General features: G+C 39.3%; 1 protein-coding gene across 1 annotated transcript; it reads right to left on the bottom strand.

The window, feature by feature from the left end:
* Positions 1-337: 337 nt before the first annotated feature.
* Positions 338-19,795, bottom strand: slc2a15b (solute carrier family 2 member 15b). The gene is made up of 12 exons (XM_034688461.1): positions 19,581-19,795; positions 17,854-17,952; positions 11,548-11,708; positions 11,302-11,426; positions 10,753-10,898; positions 9,775-9,907; positions 9,166-9,353; positions 7,174-7,284; positions 5,728-5,829; positions 3,942-4,017; positions 2,573-2,700; positions 338-1,293 (listed from the first exon to the last, which is right to left on the bottom strand). Exons 1-12 carry the CDS (start codon positions 19,623-19,625, stop codon positions 1,057-1,059), a joined length of 1,551 nt encoding a protein of 516 aa, XP_034544352.1. The 5' UTR covers positions 19,626-19,795; the 3' UTR covers positions 338-1,056.
* Positions 19,796-22,233: the final 2,438 nt, after the last annotated feature.

Genomic DNA, 22,233 nt, shown 5'->3' with positions numbered 1-22,233 from the left:
ATTTCTGCTGTAAAGATTGTCTTTTTTTAAATTTGTGTGTATGTGGTTTCTGGTACTTCCAGAGCCAGCCTCAAGCAGACACTCAATGAACTGCAGTTTTTAACTCTTCCGCATTAGCTTCAATTCTTGGTCTGGTCATACAACTTGTTGCAAATTGACAAAAAAGACAGAGACAGACGTTCAAGTTCAAATAAATGTATATTCGTAAGAAGTCTTCACTTAGTATATTTTTTCTCATTGACTCTGTGATATATTGTACAAAGTAGTCTTTTAAAACATAAAGCAGTTAAAAACCACTGAGTAAAAGTTGTAGAGCTCCTAAAATGAGATACAATGATAAATAAAAACTCTTTAATAAGCTTTACATACACGCACATATACCTGGACAGGACGTGTGACATGACTACTACAGTAGCCGTTGATATCCAGCTCTCTTACATAAAAAGAGTCTCTAAACAACAATCTGATAGACAGCAAAAACAAAACAAACACAAGCTCAAGTTCTTTGCCAGGCTATTCAATTTGGGCTTAACATTGTAAACATGAAGAATGTGGAACAGTAAGTGACGGGTGAGGCTGGACCGCTTGAGAGATGGTGTTATCGTCACTAGATAAAGTCACATTGAATAAAACAATGAAAGGATTCAATAATGGCTTTTATAAAGAGATCATGGGATGTGTTCACACAAAGTGAAGGTAATCCAGAGATTAAACACCTCTCATGAACAGACTTGGCTCCCATAGAATTTTTTTAAGATGCAGAGAAACTGATTAAAATGTCACTGATGGTTGATTTGAAACGCACGACCATGTGTCTCACGCATGACTTCGGTCTCAAATGTTGTTCAGCAGCAACATGTCCACTGTGGATAAAGTTGAAACAGGTACAGTGTTGTGTGGAGAAAGAGACTACTGTTGGAGGAGATGCATTGGTATTCGGAGTTGTGATATGGAGCTGCAGATGCTCCCGTGGTAACAAAAGTTCTACCTGATCTCTGCGACAGCACCAGCAGTCACTAGGACCCAATAAGGCACACTGAGACAGGAGGGCATCATTTATCTCTTGCCTTCCTCTTTTTTCTCTTCAAGGGTTCCATAGCCGTTCATCATAGCCAATTTAACAATACCATTGGAAGTCAACTCCTCCTTCAGGATGTCGTTCTTGGTAGCAAACATCTGGCTGATCTCCATAAAGGTTTTGTTCCTGGTCTCAGGAATAATGAAGATGGTGTATAGAGCCACTCCCAAACAGATCGCACAGAAGATCAGGTAACAGTAAGGACCTGTAGCAATCTGTGGGCAGAGGAGACAGTGTGTTACTACAGGTGAAATAATAATAATGCATTTTAAAAGAAAGGTATGTTCTGACTTTCATTAGCATCGTTCAATGAAAGAAAGGGAGGACTTGGAGCTTTCCTGTCAAAGTTTAAATGATTTTAACCCCTGAACGACACAAAATTTGAGCAGAAATGTGATCTTTAGACGGAGAAAAGCTGACAATGAGGCTCACCGAGGACAGTTTTTCACAGTATGGACATTTGATTTGTATGAATTAGTGGAGAGTATCATTAGTCAACCTAAACTTTTCATTGATTTTCAACGTTCAGTGTTTTCACTTGGTTCTCTTGGTAGACGAGCAACAAAATAAAACAGAGTAACGTTGAAAAAATTACAGCTTTTTTAGATAATGTTTCCACTTGCAAACCATGACTTCTTAAGACGCCCAGCATGCTCTCAGCTCCATTATTTGCAGTTGTGTTAAAATGTTCTTTACTGAGTTCCCAAAAAAAGATAGCTTAGCCTAACTTAGCCTAGCTCAGCACGAAATTTGGAGGCGTGGGGCAGCTAGCATAGCTCCAAGTGAAAAAATGCGGCTCTGAACAGTTCTGTTGCTTTCAGATCATATGTTGTCTTCAACTTTATTGCAGAACGATCAAATACCACAAAGAGAGCAGGTTGAGTTTTAGGACCTGTGAACATGGCAGGTTAAACCACCACTTTGTCCTTTTAACTGTGTGTGTTCAAACAGAACAACATAGAGGACAAAGACATACAGAAAGTGATCTTTTTTTAAATATATTTTTGGGCATTTTTGCCTTTATTTAATAGGTCAGCTGAAGAGAGACAGGAAATGTGGGGAGTAGAGAGTGGGGGAGGACATGCAGTGAATGTTCGAGTCTGAAATCAAGCCTGCGACCTCTGCGACGAGGGCTATAGCCTCTGTATATGGGGCGCGCCTGGACCACTAGGCCAACGGTGACCCAGAAAGTTATCTTTTTAATTAACACCTGTAAAGGTAAGGAGTAGGCTCTGAAATAAAAGACAGCAGGTAACAATGCAAAATGTACTACACAGCATTTTAACACTCAATGTAACTTGAACCAAGATTTAAATCACACAAAGTCGTCAAACTTTCTACCATCACATTATTTGGATTGTAAACTCGAGGAAACACTGTTATGATCTGCTGCATGTTGAGCTCACATTTCACTTGTCTCAGAATGAATATTTCAGATCAAACAGTCACACACGTCCAGTAAAAACAAAATTTAGACAGACATTAAGTTCAGACCTCAAGGAAGGGGAAGACAAAGCCGATGGTGAAGTTTGACAACCAGTTGAGGCAGCCGGCCACAGTGTAGGCAGCTGGTCTGTGTGACTGCTTAAAGAGCTCTGCAGTGAGCAGAAAAGGAACACCGGCTACACAAAAAAAGACAAGAGAAACAGATCTGTTATTTCCGAGAAGGACACATTTTGTCTTTGAAACTCTCTCATTCATTTATTCATTCATGGTTCAATCCACTTTGTTTCATTCAGTGGTCTGATCTAACTAGACTGCCTTTCCAGCTGTCATAAAACAAACCACATTCAAACACTCAGTACAGCACTAAGAATCTATTGGGTGTTGTGAAATTAACACTTGCATCTTCATTCATCAATTACTTAATCAATAATTCTACTCAGGACTATTCTTTGGCAGTTATTCAAAATAAACTGAGCATAACTATTGATGAACATTCCTCAGGTCTCAGTGTTAATACTACTGTTGTTTTTTCCTGAATGGTCTTCATTAGTGTTCATACACACTCAATGATCTGAGAGTGACAAGAGAAGAGGAAGTTTGTTCAACAGGAGAAAGAGCAACAACGAACAAAACTAAATATTCAAGCCAATAATTAATTGGTTTGGTTTGCAGGATCAATAAGATGATGTCATAGCTTTGGACACATAACTCCTCATTGTTAGAAGTGAAAGCTATGAAGGAAAAATTTGCATTAATATGCTGAAGTGATGAGCTTTCCAACGATGTCCTCATTATCCGTGCATGATAATTGCATAGAGGAAGGTTTAATATTGTCAAACCAATAACTAAGGCATAATTTGTCAACATCTGTGGTATGTATGGGGAGGGGGGGTCATTGTGCATGCAAGGTTTTGTCTGAAAGAAACCATATTCATGCCAGCTAGCTTATGAACAATGAGCCATTAAAAGTCTTAATTGCAGCAGCAGAAATCCTCATACGCGCGCAGTGGTATGGATTCTGTTGGCTTGACGAATGGCGCTATGTAAACCACATTCATCCTAATTCATCATCCTCGCAGGTCCACTCAATGTGCCTCCTAAAGTTGTAAACTATTGCCTCTTAATTCACTTCACTCATCCAGTGTACAAATGGCCACGGGAATGGATGTAGTGTGGCAGTTATGATTTGCTAATTTACAAGACTAATGAAATACAATATCTCTTCACAGTCAGGAGGAGCAGGGAGGGAGAGCTGCTGCTGCTAACAGTTAATACATGCTATTGTGCCAGCCTCCAGCAGGGAGCAGTGTTCTCTTAAACACTGGGATAAATCCAAAGCTGTATGTGAGGATTAGGGATGTCCTTCAGTAGCTACAAGAGAAGAGAGGTCTCATGTGCAGAGAGATCTTCTCCTTACCTGGACCGATGCAGAAGCCAGCAATGATCCCAATGACGCAGCCAACACTGATGTAGCGCATGAAGGGCAGATGCGTCTGCGAATGTCAAACACAAGTTATGAGACTGATGTCAGGATTTGTAAACATAAGGCAAACAGGGTTAATCATTATTGCTTATTTAACTGCAAACATATCATAACTGTGAGAACAATGAGTAACATAATGGGTCCCATGTAGGCTCATGGGCTTATGCTTTGTGCTGTTTCTATACCTAAACAGATTTCTACAAACTTAATTTGGTTCTCCAAACTTCACTAAGACAAACATCATTCATCATGTCTTTTAACACTTGAGGGATATGAATTAAAAGTGTGGCATCAACACTGAAATTTTTTTTCGCTTACTGAAAGTATTTCACCTGTTCTTTCTGGACTTTAGAGATCCCTACGTACAGTGATTTTAATCATAGACTGTATAAATAATGGATGTAGTATCCATGACGTCATCCATCTGTTCCTGAGCGCTGTTTTGAAGCCAATTGTTGGCAGGAGCCATATTGGAAATGCTGAACTCAACCAAGCTTAGTGTGAGGTAAAGAGGCGGGGTTTGAGCCTCTTAGCCAACAGCTACTGTATGTGTTCCCGCCTGTCAGTCAAGTCAGTCATGTCCTTATGTGGGCCAAACTCGTAATCTTAATATCTTCTGAACCGTCGCGTTAAAAAAAAAATTCACCCCCCATACAGTGTGTGCCGATAGAGAAATTAGCTACGTAGTCCCAAGCCGTTTTTTGAACCAGGCTGTAAACATGTTTATTAATGCTGCAAAGATCGTCTTTTTTGATCTGGTGTCTATGTGGTTTCCGGTGTTTCTGCAGCCAGCCTCAAGCAGATGCTCAATGAATTGCAGTTTAGAACACTTCTGCATGGGCTTCATACCTCGAGACCGGATGTTGCCACATTGCTTGGTTTTAATATGAGAAACAGGGAAAAATCCAAAGCTCTACATCCCTACAAAAATGTGAAATGTTCATATGAGGTCAAAGTAAGTTTCATCTGTTTGAGTTACACCAAATGTTAATCTTCCAGAGTAATGGAATTAGTTTTTTGAATTTCCCTGTTTTTGTGATCATCCGGCTTTAATGTAGCACCACTTCAAAATAAAAACTGTCCATAGGAACACAAAAAGAAAATTCGACACCAGAAAGAGAATTAACTTTGTAACTTGTCCACCCAGTTTGTGTAACTCTGAATGCCAAACCCTTATTAACCTTTGAACATATTTTGCGCAGAATGCAGGCAGCAGGTTTTATCCTAAATCCTTACATCTGTATTAATATGAGAAGAGATTACAGCAAGCAGAGCGTGTTTCAGTGTTCATGTAGGGAACTATTCTTCAAACATCTATATGCTGAAACAAACAAAAAACTAGACACACGTTTAGTCCATGTAAATAATCATGTTAATAACAACTATCATCCATCTCTCTCTTGTCATCTCCCTTTATCCATCTTTCCAACCCCAACTCGGTCTCAGGTAAATGTCTGTCTAAAATGAGTCTGGTCCTGCTCGAGGATTCTACCTGTCCTTGCCGCTGTAACATGCTAAATTCTGCAAAGTGCTCTGCTCATGATGGATTGAGATGAAATCAGACTGAGTCCTGTCTGTAAGATGGGACTGGATCTTATCCTGTCTTGATGTTGGGTCTTTGTTAATAATAGAACTTTGTTGTGATTTTGTGCTCTATAAATAAAGATTGATTGATTAATTGATTGATAGATAAATGATGAAGCACCAGATGACTCTGTACCTGGTAAAGGATGGACACTGTGATCCCACAACAGCAGAATGCCATGAAGAGGAAGCCGCCAATCATCAGAGGCCTTCTGCCCAGACGCTCAATAGTGAAACACTGCAAAACAAACAGAGGGAATACCTTTGAACAACATGCAACATGACACTTCATCACTGATTATTTAATTCAACTCACTTTATGTTTTCTGGTGCAAGCCAACAACATAGAAAGTTTCTGTATTTTTCTTTTATGCAACACAATAATTAACTCTTAGGCCTAACCCGGGGCATAAACATCCTGCTGTTGTTACTCAGTGTGTGATGTCTCTGAGAAACAATTATAAAGTAACAGTAATGAAGATCTATAGGAACTCCTGTTTCTGGATTCTATTTTAAAGGAGAAAATGTATGGACCAGCGCTGAATACCAAAGTATCAATAGATCTTTTCTGGGATGGATAATGTGATTAGTGAAGACAGGAAAAGAACATGGGAAACAAACCTCTTCATGACTGCTCAGTAAAGTGACTGTGAGACAGTGAGCTAGTGTGCATGAAACCAGAACCAGGAAGTGACCACCTAAATGTAGTAGTTGCCTTTATTGTTGTTGTTGTTGTTGTTGTTGTTGTTGTTTTAAGTTAATGCATATCCTGCTGTAAAGAGCGCTAATAGCCCCTGTGAAAAATGTCACTTGTGCAACAACATTAAAACAGATTTTCACTTTGTAACCTCAAGAGAAGAGCACATACAGACCAAAATCTCAGATATGTTACAAAATATAACCATATCAACTTCATGAAAATAACCTGAGCACTGATGGCTTTATGATTGTTGGCAATTGGCTCAATGTTTGAAGAAACCTTTAGTTCAAAGCGGAGTTGAGATGAGGGATGAGAACTTGTAAAACCAATTTAATTTTGGGCTTCAGAAAATACATTTTCATAGTAAATCTTCCAATTACTCTTTTTAATAACACTTCAGAGTTTGGGAATAAAACTTTGTAGTCTCTAGTTACCCAAGAAAGGCTACATGTTCAGTAGTGTGGTGGTATTTTGCACAGTCCATCAAAAAGACAAATTTTTACAAAATAAAACAGCATAAAGAAGCTCATTCTCACATGGGACAATTTTATTTTTATTTGATAAAAAAATATATAAAAAGCCATAAATTAAAGTATGGATAAAATGTTTCATTTGGTGTAATATTTAATTGTGAAATCATAATTAAATATTCTAAAAGTCAATATATAATGGTTATAACACCAAGTTTTGTATAAAAAAACAAAAAAAACAAAACTAAAATGTAATCAAATTGGCGTAATTTAAAATAATCAAAGCAGTGAATCGTCAAATGTGAAAAAATAATAATACACTACTACGTTTGTTGTTTAAGCCTTATATAACTAAATTCATATAATCATGGTATATTCATGTTTTTTTAATGTGCGTTGAATATTTACTCACCCCCAACATCCCCGAGATGACCTCGATGGCACCAGTTCCCACGGTGGTGTACTGAATAGAAGGTTCTGGGATTCCCGCATTCTTAAATATTTCATTGGTGTAAAACCAGATCTGAGAATGACAGTGACACCCAGTTTTATTATTATCACACACACAGACACACACACACAGATGCTTTAAAACAAACAAAAAAAAAGGTATTTTCTTAGATCAGGATCCAAAAAGGCACTCTGCTTATTTGGAGTTTCCACTTGATTCATCAGAGTGATCATCACCATAACGCCAACCATCACTCATGCATTTGAGATACAGCGTTTCATCAGTATGGACTTCTGACAAGAGCTCCCCTTGAAATTAATTTGTGTATTCTCATTAATCACACTTTGCTGATGCAACATCCATCATTGATGAGGTGTGGACAAGATGGTAATTGGTGCAGTAAAATGCTGTCTTGTTGATTTAGTAACCATACATTTACTATTTCATCACCATTTCAGCTCTGAAGTTTGCATGCCCTTTATCAAAGCAGGAAACATGCACAAACACATTTGTCAGAGTAGGAAATATCTCCACTCATATTGTTTGGATAATAGTAATCGCCTTACATAAATTATATAAAGTTATAGAATTATACAACTAAATGAGCCTCAGATTCTGTGATGTGTTTATCAAATACTAATCACGCACAAACAACCAGAAAAACACCAACTTCACAGGATTGAAAGGATCATGTTTTGACTATTTACTCCCCTGAATTCAAGGAATAATTACTTTGTTTTTCAGTAGTCTATGTTTATTCACACGTTTTATTCTAGTTAAGCTGGGTAGGTAAGTAGGGCAGCACTGGCTCATTTCCCTTCAGTTCTGGAGGCCAAACCCAAGCTTTTTTAGGACCAGCTGACTGCTGTCCCTTTGCGTCCCAATTACACAGCCAGAGGGTAGCACCTTGTGCACCTGTCTGAAATGACTAATATGAATCCTGTTAACTCCAAGATCTACCTGGATCATCCGGCCCTTCACCCTGGTGAGTTTGAGCTCTGTGGTCTGAGTCTGTTTTTGTGATTTCACTTTTTATTGCATAGACTACCTGAAACTATTACTTCTCAACTTTTACCCAGGCAACTGAACAGGGCCTACCCATCAGTCACAAATTCATCATCATTGTCACAAACTTGACCACTGTCTCGATGTTTTATAAACTTTTGAAGTTTTTAAGAATAAATGGAAAAAATAATTGTACTTATTTGTAGCTCAGACTTGTGCATGCAGAGTTAGGATGCATTAAATAGTCAATGTTTGAGGCTTTTCAGGGTTTATGTCTGAAACAGCAGATAAACATGGAAATAACCACTGTTGGGAAACAGGTCTCGCATGAGTGCCAGCATAGATAAATAGAATCACAATCTTGTTTCTTGCTGAGTAGGTTTACATAAACAAGGGATTAATCTTGGTGTTTTTTGGTTTGTGAAGATAAAAATTAACATATAAAATAATTCCAAATAAGAATGTACATATTTGAATGTGGTGAATGAAATAAGATGTCAAGTTTGCATAAGAATGCAAGATTAGCCTCGCGAGTGTGCAAAAGATTAATGTTCAAATGCAGAGATCATGTGCTGATAGAATAATCCAAATAAAGTGTGTTTAATTCAACCTGCCGAGTTAGAGGACATGATCTAATGTGATCGAGCCTCCATCCACATGAGTGTCGCAGTGTGTTTGACTTTCTGTGTGGACGTGTGGATCCTAGTCTGTGGGTTTACACTAACAGAGAGGACCAGGAGATAATGAGGCGTGGTGGTGCTGCCCCTGCTTAGTCACTCAGAGCTGCGTGTAGGACTGTAATGTATAGACAGAAGAAAGTGCAGATGGGCAGAGCACAGCTGGGCAGCTGAGCTTTAAGAGCTCGCACTTTCAATATAATGGTCTTTGCACATCCAAAATATGAGCTAGATTGTGTGGCAGAGTGGACACTATGCTTTGAACACTTACTGCATCAATGCCGGACAGCTGCATGCCGACGTTGACCACTGAAATGGTGATGACCTGCCAGCGGACGCAGGGGTCTGTGAGCAGGCCGCGAACAGAGACCGTTTCAACGGAAGACAGAGAGCGCTGCTCCTCCTGCATCTCCTCGACCTCGGCCTGGATGTTTCCTTTAGTTCTAAACCACTTCAGCGCTGAAAGGACAGAAACTCAAGCTCAAACTTCAAACAAAACGTCATGTGTTCAATAGAACTGTAACACAGAAATATTTCCTGCAACCTAAAGACATATTATTAAGTAAGACAGTTTAAATCGCTTCATTTAGTGAGATGCTGATTTAAAGTAACAATCAAATATCTTCACATTCACAAAGACAAATACGGTATCCAAAGTTTGAAGATTATGTTCAAGTTCAAAGCTTTGAAAACATCTTACATGTACCAAAAGAGGGCTTAATACATGAAACTGACATACATGAGTCTGAACAACCTTTATTTTAATTGCACAAACAAAAACAATGTGAAAAGAAACAACTACATGATCTTCAGAAATCTCATTAAAGACTTAACTAAAACAAATTTAGAGGAGTAGATCAATAAGAGTGCACTTTCTTACCTGCAATGGTGGCATGAACATTTCCTTTCTCTATCAACAAGTACCGTGGACTCTCTGGAAACCAGGGCAGCAGCATCAGCTGGACCAGGGTAGGAAACACTATGAGGGACAGAAGCAGAGGCCAGTGCTCCTCCTGTGTGGGGTAAAAAAAAACACGACACCTGAGTAAAAACTTAAGTAATTAAAAAACTACTTCAACTTATAACTTCCAACAAATATGTATTGTCATGAGAGTAGTGGAGGGATGACTTAAATAGTAGCTAAGGTCAAAACTGCATAGTCTTATTGCCCATTCTCATCCATGTAACGTCTATCAGCTAATTTAGCTCCATGAGATACAAGAAGAGCTAGAAACAATACTCAATCGTTTACATAACTCAAGGCTGCAATGTAGAGCGCACCAATTTTTACTAATCTTATTCAGTCAGTCATTCAATCAGGTCTAGACCGTACTCTTTGTTCTATTATTAACAAAGACTCAACATCAAGACAGGATAAGATCCAGTCCCATCTCACAGACAGGACTCAGTCTGATCTCATCTTAATCCACCATGAACAGAGCACTTTGCAGCATTTAGCAAGTAACAGTGGAAAGGACAAACTTCCTTTAACAGGCAGAAACCTCCAGCAGGACCAGACTCATGTTAGACACACATCTGCCTTGACCTTGTCGGGGTTGGAAAGATGGCTACAGAGAGAAGAAGACTGGCGACATAGCACCAAGTGTCTTGCCCAAGGAGACTTCGGCATGTGGACAGCTGGGCCCGAAGTTGAACCCCTAACCCTCCAACTGAGAGACGACCGACTCTACTACTGAGCCACAGCCGCCCCACCTGAGTGGTCTCAATTTGAACTAATCTGATCACACAGGAGCAGCTTCAGTTCAGTAACAGGGAAACTCATGAAGCATAAAGGTATATTTTCCATCCACCGACATCACAAGAGATATATGTAGTGTTTGTACAGCGTCATAGGTACCTTTCCCAGCAGCTCATGGAGTCCTAGGACCTGAGCGCAAAAGACTCCAAGACATATGTGAATGCTGGGAACAAGGCCCAGGAAGCCTCGCAGGTTTTTGGGGGCAATCTCACCGAGGTACATGGGCACCACACTGAGAGAGATACCTGTATGAAGAAAGAGATAGAGCACTGTGACCACAGAAGAACACAACCCAAATGAAGGTGTAATGTTCTTTGAAGTGTGCATGATGCAATGAAGTACTAAAGTACTATTTTGTTCAAAGTTCCGTTTCTTAGTTTAAGCAGCTTAATATTGAATTGTTACTCAGCAAATTAAAATCCACAAAATATCAAAAATAATTAGGTATTGATTCCAAAAACAGTTACTTAACAACATTAAGACATAAGAAGCTCTTTGAAATAAAGAGTACTTTTATTTATAATGACATAACTGAAATCACCTGAAGCACGAGGAACAGCTCGTGAAGCTTTGCATCCAAAACAACTTTACAATATGCCTTAAATGTGCTTTCACTTTCAAGCACTTTGTGATGAATGTCTAGTCTACCTGAGTGTACTCCTGTGATGAAGCGTCCAAAAATGACCATGGCGGGCATCCTGCAGCCTCTGCTGAAGCCCATCATCAGCGCTCCGATAAACACCAGCACAGAGGCTCTCACCAGCGTCCCTTTCCTGTTTGGACACACAGTGATCCCTCTGTACACAATCTCCTCTAACAATACGATGTTTGTAAATGTCAGAAGCACATTTTAAAACATGTTTCACCAAAAATAAATCACACACACACACTGACCTTCCATATTTGGTAACAAGTTTGCCCACCAGCAGAGCGCCGCACATCCCACCAATCGCAAAGATGGAGACGGTGACGGAGTACAGGAGGGTAAGGACCTCTTCATCTGGAGAGTAGTCGTACATTTCCACCAGTGTCTCATTGTAGAAGTCTTTGATGTACTGGAGGAGGAAAGAATGAACAAAGTTAATTAACATGAAAGGGATAATGTAAAGTTATCTGATACTAATTACTGGTTTGAAGATGAATTCCTTCATTTAAAAATGCTTTGGAATGAGACTTTCAATACCTATCCAAAGTTTTGTGCTCTTCAAATAAATTGAGAGGAAATGTAAAATTTCCTCTGTGTTGCCTTCCCATACTACTGGAAAGTAATGTTTTTGTCACATAGTTAACAGGAAGAGGAGAAATCATTAGCAGTATGCTAAATGTGCCGTAACTTCTTTCTGCAGATCTGACATGTGTGACGTGTATGATCAAGCTGTCTTAAGTATCGCCTTTGGTATCCATAATTAACAATGGATGTCTTGGGTGGTTTTGACCAATCAGAATCAAGTATTTAATACAGCTGGGTGATTAGTAAGAAACTAATAATAATCTGTACCTATATAGCACTTTTCAAAACAGTGTTAAAGTGCTTGACCAATAGGAAAGAAACTAAAAGACACTGAAAGAGAAATGTGAGGAAGATAAAGGTAACAAATAAAAGGTAACAAAAAAATGTTGGAAGAATAGAAACAAAAAAAGATTAGTTATTAAAATAAACCAAAAATCTGAAATATAAAATATAAAATATAAAATCCTGGCAGTGATACTGGCTGAAAAAGAATAAGAACCTCTTGATTAAAACACACTCGGATGACATCTCCTCACATCGATAAAAATGTGTTTTTAAAAGAGATTTGAAAGAGGATAAAGAAGTTGCCAATCTGGTCTCCCCTGAGTTTTTTTTTTTAATTTTTTTTTAATTTCAAAGGACCATGCATATTAATTAACACTTCTGTAAATATGCCAGAGTTAGCCAAAAGAGTAGTTTATATCCGTAGGTTGTTCCAAATGGTGGGAGCTCTGGCAGTATAGTGTCCAGCAATAAAAAAAAGACTACAAGCTAGAAGCTATGGTGCACTTTCCCAAAATATCTTTTTGTATTTAGTTTTTCCACATTTCCTATTTTGCCTTTAGCAAAGATCAACATACTTTGCAGAGGGTGATGTCACAACTTACGACACAAAACTTCAAAGATAGAAGGAAACCAACATTTTAATTCTCTGACAAAAACTTAAAAATAGAGACCTGAATTTGATTACATGATTCACTTTTTCCCAAAGAGAATGAAAAAAAATCTCAACAATACTCCTGGAATCTCCACAGCGTTTGGAAAAGCAGCATGGCTGCACTGGGGGACAAGTAAAAGGGATGATTTAATTGGCGTCTAAGGTGGCCATGTTCACGTGGTCTTCTTTCCCTTAAGACAACAGGAAATCTATTGAGCCCCAACAGTTCCAGACTAACTGGGTTTGACGTGAAGGCAATCATGAACCGTATGCTTGATAAAGTGGTAGTGATTATTTTTGTGGTGTTACCAATTTTATGTCAGGACCAAGAGCAGCAATAGATTTAATTCAGGTTTTTTTTAAGGTGTAGTGAACATCCAGTGAGATGAGAAGATGAGAAGGATCATGTTAGACCCTGTTCATGTCAGTTATTCATTTACTGTGTGTGAGGAAAGTATCCGGAAAGTTCAGCTGAGGTTTGTATTGTAAAGCAGTATGATTCGAAGGACTGAGTAAAGTTGTTCAGTGATTAAAGGAGGAATTTTAATTCAATAAAGAACTCTAACATTCTTGGTATATTAGACACACCAGTCATCATCTCAGCACATGAAGCGTACAGTATAAACTCTTAATCTGAGTACAGTCCTGAAGAAAACAACAGGCCGGTTTCATTTACTTTATGGCAGCCTGCCGCCGGGTGCAGGTTCAGACTGAACAAAGCTGCTCTTTAAAAGGAAAGGACTTCACAAAACGTGCAGGGCAGTTGTGGATTACTGATGCTGGTGTTAATCCAATATCAAGCTTTCCAAGCTTTCGTTGCTTTTAAGCCAAATGTTCCTTCTTAGCATTTAGATAGGTCAACTTGTTGAAAAACACAATTTGCAAAACATGAAAGAGAATTCAGAGACAGGTTTGGGGGACAGAGATACAAACAAATGTAACTCTGAAACTGCATCAAATTCAGTGATATAGCCAACAAATACTCTTGATATCTGTTTGAGTGTCAGTAAAAAATGTAATAAGTGGATCAAATACCAGCTAGACTCAAACAGTCCTCATTTAAATCTGTATTTCAGTCAGTCAGCTCACGTTGTATTGATCATAACGAAGCAGCATAACAGTGTTCGGCGTCCAGGCTCTGAACCTCATCACCCCTTGCAGATTAATTTTTCATGCAGAAATTAAGGAGTGATGACATAATATCTTAAACCAGCTATAGTTGGAGCATAAAGGTGGATGCTGGGGCTGAAAGTTTGAGCACAGAGGCAGAGACCGGTAATCTTGCAGCTTTAATAGACCGCCTAATTAGGAGGATACTTCATGTGATTGTGAGAGGGGCGCACGGCAAAAGTAGAGCAGCTCAAGTTGCCTGCCTGTACCAGCTCGCAGGTGTTGCTCCATTTTTTTCCCAGCAGCTAGTATTGTAACACTTTGAATGCAATATCCCAGCTGGAATAGCAACAGTTTCAGTTTTTCTATTCATGCATATGATGAGTCAGCAAAATCTAGGATAAAGAAGTCTGAGTGGAAAAGAAAACCTGGAAACGTCAGAAAGTGACACTTTTCTAGCACATCCGTACAAAAATGAAGACTTATTGAGGGTCTTTGATGATTTGAAGTATTACAGATTAGAGCACTTACACATCCCTAACTTGCATTGGCCTTATGTTCAAAGTAAACAGTTGAGGGGGTTTCTGAACTTCATCTGAATAGGTGATACTAAAACCAGGTCATTGTTTCTTAAGGTGCCCTATAAAACCACTTTAACCTTTTTATCTGAACTCACAGCCACCTGACCTCCCTCCACATCTCAAATCTAATTTAGAGCACACTTCAGTAACTAATGTCAGATGACACACATCAGTTAACAGTGAATCCCACAAAAGGCCCTCAGGTCACATGTTTAAAGGATTCATCTCACCACATCAGGAGCTGCTGGAAAAATGTGTGAGACTGTGCAACTGTCCATAATTGACCTTTTGGATACTGATCCAGGTTTGTCTTATACTGATTGAAAAAAAGATGACATTTTAGTGAGTTAGAGTAGTATCATTTAAATCTTATATAAACCAAAGTGAGTACTGACCTATGTGGACTAGGTGGCCAGAAACATGATAATGTGAATGTGTGACTGCTTGAGGCTGTTTGCCAAAAATTCCATACATAAATGTAAAAGATACTGAAACAACAATGCTGTGTTCAAAGCGTATATGTTGCCTCAGCATGGCAAAAAGGTTACTGCTGACTTCAAGCCATAGTTTGATTCTTTTGAGAAATTGCCTCTTCACTTCCTGCTGAATGCAAAATGAGAAGTGGGGAAATAATGACACTGGGCACAGATGTGGGAGCAGCCTGAGGAGCTACTGGACCCCAACCATCTCTGATAGGGAAAAGTGGAGCAACATCCTGTCCTGCATTATAAGAGCTGGTGAGAGCATCTCAAAGTTTCCGCAGCAGTGATAACAGCAGAAATGTTGGATATTGAGACATTTGCCTCATAACTTTACCTTCAATGAAAAAACTCAGGATACTATTAGCTGAATTTCTATTTTTAATGTTAATTCGCCCAACAAAGACACTGATAAAAAATCTGTTGCCACCATAGTCTGTATAAATAATGGACGTAGGTACCGTGACATCACCCATCTGTTCCTGAGCGATGTTTTGAAGCCAATCGGTGGCGGGAGCCATATTGGTAATGCTGAACAGTCAATTCTGTTATGTCCTTATATGGGCAAAACTTGTAATCTTAATATCTTCTGAACCGTTGCATTAGAAAATAATTCACCCCCTGTCCAGTGTGTGCCGATAGAGAAATTAGCTATGTAGACCCAAGCCTTTTTTTGAACCAGGCTGTAAACATGTTTATTTATGCTGCAAAGATCATCTTTTTTGGAATTGGTGTGTATGTGGTTTCTGGTGTTTCTGCAGCCAGCCTCGAGCAGATGCTCGATGAATTGCAGTTTAAAACACTTCTGTATGGGCTTCATATATTGAGGCCGGAGTTTGCTGCTTGGTTGCCACCAAAGCATCGCTGACTGTGGAATTAGAGGAACCATATTGTAGCTGTAGAGATGACTTATTTTTCAATCAATGACATCATATTATCAGCTAGTTCATGTCTTTAGTTGGTAGCAAGGTAGGAAGAGGGTTAATTTATAGTGACTGGATGGTTATTGAAATCAGAACCCCAACAGAGTGAGCAAGACTCGGATGCTTAACTCTTCACAATGGGGTCTTGCTCACTCTAGGAATCTGATTCCCAGAATCCCCTGCTCCCTTAACATCATCCCTTATTGAATGAAAACTATGGTGCAGAGGGGAAACTGTTAGCATGGTGACTGAAGTGAGGGGAGCCGCTAGCTCTACCTAACAAAGATAAGTAATAGTTTTACATCTCTGTGTACCAACTTATCAAATTGTAACAAATGAATATGTTAGCTGTTAAAGTTTAAACCCCGATTCTTCACATGTAGATATGCTTAGTTGGTCTCTCTTTGTTACCACAGCACTGAGTGCACAGATAACAATGTGTTTATTTTCTATATAACTTCTGGCAGCAACATAAATGAGCGAGTTTGTCTTGTTTATCTTCTTTCTTAAAGTTAGATGTTTGGGGCATTTTCGCCTTTAATGGATAGGACAGCTGAAGAGAGACAGGAAATGTGGGGAGTAGAGAGTGGGGAAGGACATGCAGCAAATGGTTTAGACTGGAATCAAACCTGCAACCTCTGCAACGAGGGACGTGGTTTCTGTGCATAGGGAGCGCACTTAGACCGCTAGGCCAAGGGTGCCCCTTTATCTACTTTCTTAAACCCTATAGTCTGTAAAATTTTAAGCTTCTTGTTTGAGTCAAAAGATCAAAGAAGGTCAAAGAAGGTCAAAGAAGGTCAAAGAAGGTCAAAGTACCAAAAGTGACTCTTTGCTGTCTTGGAGACAGTTTGGTGAATGGGCTGATTGTAACCAAGTGAGCCGATTGTGACCCTGGTGGTGAAGCTTTCAGCAGTGTGTCTGCGCCCTGGCGGCTGGCTGCAGTATAGGTCAAAAACTCTAAAAAATAAATACACGCCGTACAAATGTTTCTCACATCCGTATGCTGTGATGATATGTAGTTAGTCAGTATTTGACTGTTTTGTGTCCAAGTCCTCTTTTTTCTGAAAAGTTTATTTTTCGTAGTTATTAGAGTTTAAAAAACAGGGTTTTACTTCTGGGTTTGTTTTGATTCACAGCCGCCGTAGAGGGAAACTTCAAAGGACACACAGCGTCTTAAGACGCTATGCTGTAGGGCGGAGCTTATTACAGTGGCTTCACAGGCTCTGGCTGCACAATGGCGGCGCCCAGGAGCGGGATTTTTTGGCTTCAGAACCGTACAACGGGAAGAGGCGGAGCAACGCTGTCCATTTTTATTTACTGTCTATGATTGTAACAATCAAAAGCAAAGAAGTTGTGGTGAGTACCAGGCCTCCATTAATTGTTGAGTTTATTACTTTTAAACAATTAGAAAATAATTTTAAAAAACAGTTTTAGAATTTTGAAAGGGACTCATCTTTTAGAGCGTGCCAAAAGCAGTAGGTCAGCTCTCTCCATGTAACCCTCTCCTGAGAAACACAGCGTTACACGGGAGAGATGTGGCACTTTGGCTCACATGCCTCAATGTAGGCCAGTCCATGGCCAAACAGGAATGGTTTTACAGTTCAGTCACAGCACCGCGAAGAATCACCAAATCATCTTATCAGCACAGGAACTTAACGGGGCAGATGACGGATGAAAACTCAAGATCATCAATAACATGGTGAGGCACATAGCAGCCTCTACATTTGATACACAAACGCACATGACTTCACATGACAATGAAACACAATCAGACCTTTAAAATCACCCAGAGGAACAAAACACCTCAGAGTCATTTACTCTGCTAATAGTTGGGGATTTTGGGAAAGATGTCAAAAGAATCTTAATATTGAGCACAGCGATGAGAAGGTTGATCATCAGGAAAATGTTTTGATGTTACGGCTGAAGACGTGTCACTAACCTCTGCTGGAGAGTTCACAACTGCCAAATTGTAGCCATAGAGCATGGAGCTTCCAAATGAGGACAGAAAAGCCACTGCCAGCAGTGACTTGGTAAGATGCTGAAGAAAAATAAGATAGAAACATTTTAAATCAAAATATCCACACACAAATCAACATTCATAGAACTGCAGGAAACATCAGTTTTTCTATATAACATAGCACAGATATTAGGTATTTAAACTGCTCACTTTTAAAAGACTTATCTTATGACATGGACATAGGCAGTGCATGCAAATACCTTATATGTACATAAATATAGTAAGCAGCTTTCTGGTCGAAAGTCCTGTTTCAAAGTGTAAGGCGAGGGGATCAAAACACATGAAGGCTCTTTGGTTGTTTTCAGTCAAAAAGAACTGAAGAACTGCAGAAACTGGCACCACAGAGCGAAGTCATGGACTGGTCAAACACTTGAAAGCAAACGTTGGCGTGTTGTGTCTGTTTGCTAGATTTAATCAGCAGCCAGTAAACAGATTAGCTCAATCTGTACCAGTTTTTATCAGCATCTTTATTCCTGTATGTGTTGACTTTGAGCCTGTTAGCTGTGGATTGTTCAGTAGAGCTGAACTGGCGAATGCACCACGTGACTTTGTCAGAAGATGTGAAATAAACCAGCTTCTGGATACAGGCCCATTCACACTGCCATGTAGCTTTGGATTAGGCACTCTGAATGGGCTGGACAAATCTACTGTAGTTGGCAGATTTAGTGGAGCAAATGAACTTGTTTTACAGTTAAAGGACAAGTTTTAAAATAAAGGTTGTAATGGCCTAATTAGGTATTTGATTGTTACAACCAAAGGCAAGTTAAATGTATTTTCAGAAGAAATTATCTTGAGCCAACGTATAGGCTTAAAATCTAAATTTGAGGACACTGACTATGACCCCCAAGAATATCAATGGCATGTCAATCTACCTTGAAACATCTGTACCCTTGGATAGAGATGAATAGCCTCAAAAACGGCCTGATCATAATCCATTTTTACATCATCTGAGTAAAGTAGGGTTCACAAAACCTCTTTTTCTACATATCATGGAGCAAAAGGAATCCTCTGATGTGCATGATGCTTCAGATCAGTCAGAAGAAGAGGTCTCTGCTCTGACTGAACAATAGCAGCATAGATGCCTTAAGGAAACCCAATTTTGTCTGTAATAGCCTGTTAGAGACAGTTAGATGACTATTTAAAAAAAAAAAAAAAAAAAAAAGCTTACAGGAGACAGTGCTGCACAGTGTGTATTCAATTTTGGTTCATTATCACATGTGCAGCTCTTCACGTGTTGCATTACTTTGGGCAAAGCTTTTAGAAACTATGTTCGAGACATATCAGAATTGTTCTTACTGTTTTGTATGACTTTCATTAAAAAATCAAAGCTGATTAGGATTAATACTGGAGCTGTGCTGAAATCTCATTGTAACAAGGCTGTAAACCAGGGGTTCACAAACTTCCCCTGGTGTGACATGTGATCCTAAACTTTTACATGATAGTTATTATTTTGCCTGCCTTTCCTGTATTTTTTTATCTGTATGATTAGTACCACAGGGAATGAAGTCTGAGGATGGTTTAAATTCAGGTCAGGCAATAATGATCACAGAAGGGAATACAAATCTGTGACCAACAGTGCCTAATGAATGACAAACTGGGCTTAAGTGAGCAAATATCAAACAGAATCTAATTCTTAAATGAAAACTCACCGTGCTGAGCGTTGCAGGTTTTTCCACTAATAGTTCCTCCGCCATTTATGTCATGAATAATTACTCCCCGTATGTGCACAGGTCTTTTGAGATGACAGACAGGTCATTCACAACTTTTCTCACAATTCACTATGCTCAACATCTCCATTTGTAGCTTTCAACCATGCGCGTGCGGAGGGGAGGAGGCTTGTTCTGTTGATGGGTGGAATTAACAAGCTCGTCAAAGTCCCAGCCTCCAATCAGCAGAGCGCAGAGCAGAGGGGGTCAGTCCCTGCCGTGAATTGTTTTCCCCGGTCCATTAGTAATCACACGAGCCAAGCGGGCTCACCCTGCGTCCCGAGGCGCCACAGTTTTCGTTAAACTGCGTATGACTAACTATCTCCAGCGGCGGTGCAGGGTTTAACAGTAGGGGCTTGGCTATGACAGGGGCACCTTGAGGAGCACCCTAGAGTCTTACAGTTTTTCTCAGTTGCTTTGGTACATTTCTCGAATCATCCTTGACATTTGCAAAACAGTAAGTGCATTTCTCAAAACAATTTCGTACAAATAGCAAAACACCATTGATTACCTGCAAAAGCCAGAATCTTACTCAACATCCTTAGTTCATCTCTCAAAAGTAAATATCAGTGTCAATGAACATGTCAGTGCCATCAGAAGGACAAGTCAATGTGTACGGATAAGACAGTCAAATTGCTTAGTCCTGTTGTCAATACAACAATATACTCTGGATGGACGTTCTCATGTAAACTATGGCTAAAGTTTTGATGACAGTTATTGTAAATTGTAAGTTACACCTTAGTGTATTGTGGCTCTTATCTCATCAGGAACGTATATGTCCTCTGCCTCTTCCTCTGTTCTGCCTCCCAACTCCTCAACCACACAGCCTCAGTCCTCTTCCTCTTCTTCTTCTTCAGAAATATGACTGACATATTCTGACATGTTCAACCATTTTGCATATGAAGACTTATGTGATGAACTAATGCCTAAATGTTGTGGAGGGTGAGACTATTCAACAGAGGCAAGGCAAGGCAAGGCAAGGCAGCTTTATTTGTATAGCGTATTTTCATACACGAGGGCAACTCAATGTGCTTTACATTGAAACATTAAAAGCATTGGAGACCCATTATAATACATTTTGATCAACATTTTGATCAACATGACATAAGCTATTGATAAAGTAGGAAACAGCAGAGAATTGTACATAATCATTAGCATGGATGTACCATAGCAATTGCAACTTGTTCAAAGAAATGAGAAACTGCTTTTTTGATGTGCACAAGTGATGCAATGATGTGAAGATTGAACAAGTAGTTTTGAGAATTTCAATTCTGATCTGAGAAATGTACCAAAGCGACTGATATAAACTGTAACACTGATTTTTTTTTTTTTTTTTTTGTAAACTAAGGATTCATTAAGATTCAACTACATTTCTGGGTGTGGATTTAGCCTAATGGTAAATTTGCCACCCAAACAGCGGACTGCCTGGGTTCTATTCCAGCCTGTGGCTCCTTTCCCGCATGTCATTCCCCCAGTCTCTCCCAGTTTCATGCTCTATCCACTGTCCTCTCCTCTCTGATTAAAGGTGTAAAAGATGTAAAAAATAAAACAAGAAATAAAAAAAATGAAATGTCTTTACTCAAAAATAAAAACAAACTAATTGTTTATCAAGACCTACAACCATTGGCGTTTTGGACCATCTTTAGGGGTGGTGAAGCAACCCTAAATTTCATCCCTGCACCCGTGAAAAATAATTACAGGAACATATGCCCAACCACGTTTTTTAATTCAACAGGTATTTTTTTAAATATGTTAATCTCGTGTTCTACGTATCAATTTGATTTAAGTGTTGTAAATCAAAATTATTTTAGATTGGGGGCACTAGTGGCCTAGTGGCCTGAGCGCCTGTCTCTCTTCAGCGGTCCTATCATAAAGGAATATATATATATATATATTGTCTGTATTTTAAATTATACATATTCCTCTACCTAAACCAGGAGAAAGGCGACCCCCTCTCTATAGTTGGTTTCATCCAAAAGTATTCAAATTCACGATTTGACTGTATGCACAGATGTGACCTTTTGCTATTTTTACCTTCTGTGTTGCCATTTGTGCCATCTGATGATGATTTTTTCAACAGTAGTGTATTCTAACCCTAACCTCAGAACATTTTGAACCAACTGGACTCAGCCTTATCATCTGGGGGAGGAACTGATGACAATAGACTCGCACACTGTACCATAAGAGAAGCTTTGTTTCATATTGGGTTTTTCATTCCCTGCAGACTGCACAGCTCGCTGTATGACAGTCTTTGCAAAGAATAAAGGACAGTTTGTGTTTCAAGTCATTATTTCAGATCTCAGCCTACTAAAACTTCTACAACATTTTGTTTATATTTTGAAAAAAAGGGCAATCTCCTGGACCCTTTAGCACCTACTGTGGCCTTCACATTGCTGTCTGAAACAGTTACCCCCTCCTCTTATATTTTGAAACGTTAACCATCTGGTGGGAGAGGGAGAAGGCTGAGTGGAGGATGGCCTTCAACACCCCTACAGGCCACTACAAGTACTTGGACTCACACACTCTCCTTCAGTCTTCCAGGCCCTGGTGATGATGTTCTTTTGAGACATATTAAATCTTTTTTTTGTGTGTATAT

Source organism: Notolabrus celidotus, chromosome 7 (genome assembly GCF_009762535.1).
Source record: "Notolabrus celidotus isolate fNotCel1 chromosome 7, fNotCel1.pri, whole genome shotgun sequence".
NCBI classification, from domain to species: Eukaryota; Metazoa; Chordata; class Actinopteri; order Labriformes; family Labridae; genus Notolabrus; species Notolabrus celidotus.
Note: the sequence above shows the minus strand (reverse complement) of the source record. Positions and strands in the feature narration are given on the sequence as shown.

Excerpts from the sequence above, each read along its gene's own strand:
- slc2a15b (XM_034688461.1), bottom strand. The coding sequence starts at position 19,625 with ATGGCGGAGGAACTATTAGTGGAAAAACCTGCAACGCTCAGCACG. Across the intron at positions 11,709-17,853 it reads TTGTGAACTCTCCAGCAGAG|TACATCAAAGACTTCTACAA; the intron begins GTTAGTGACACG and ends TTCCTCCTCCAG. Across the intron at positions 9,908-10,752 it reads TCCATGAGCTGCTGGGAAAG|GAGGAGCACTGGCCTCTGCT; the intron begins GTACCTATGACG and ends TACCCCACACAG.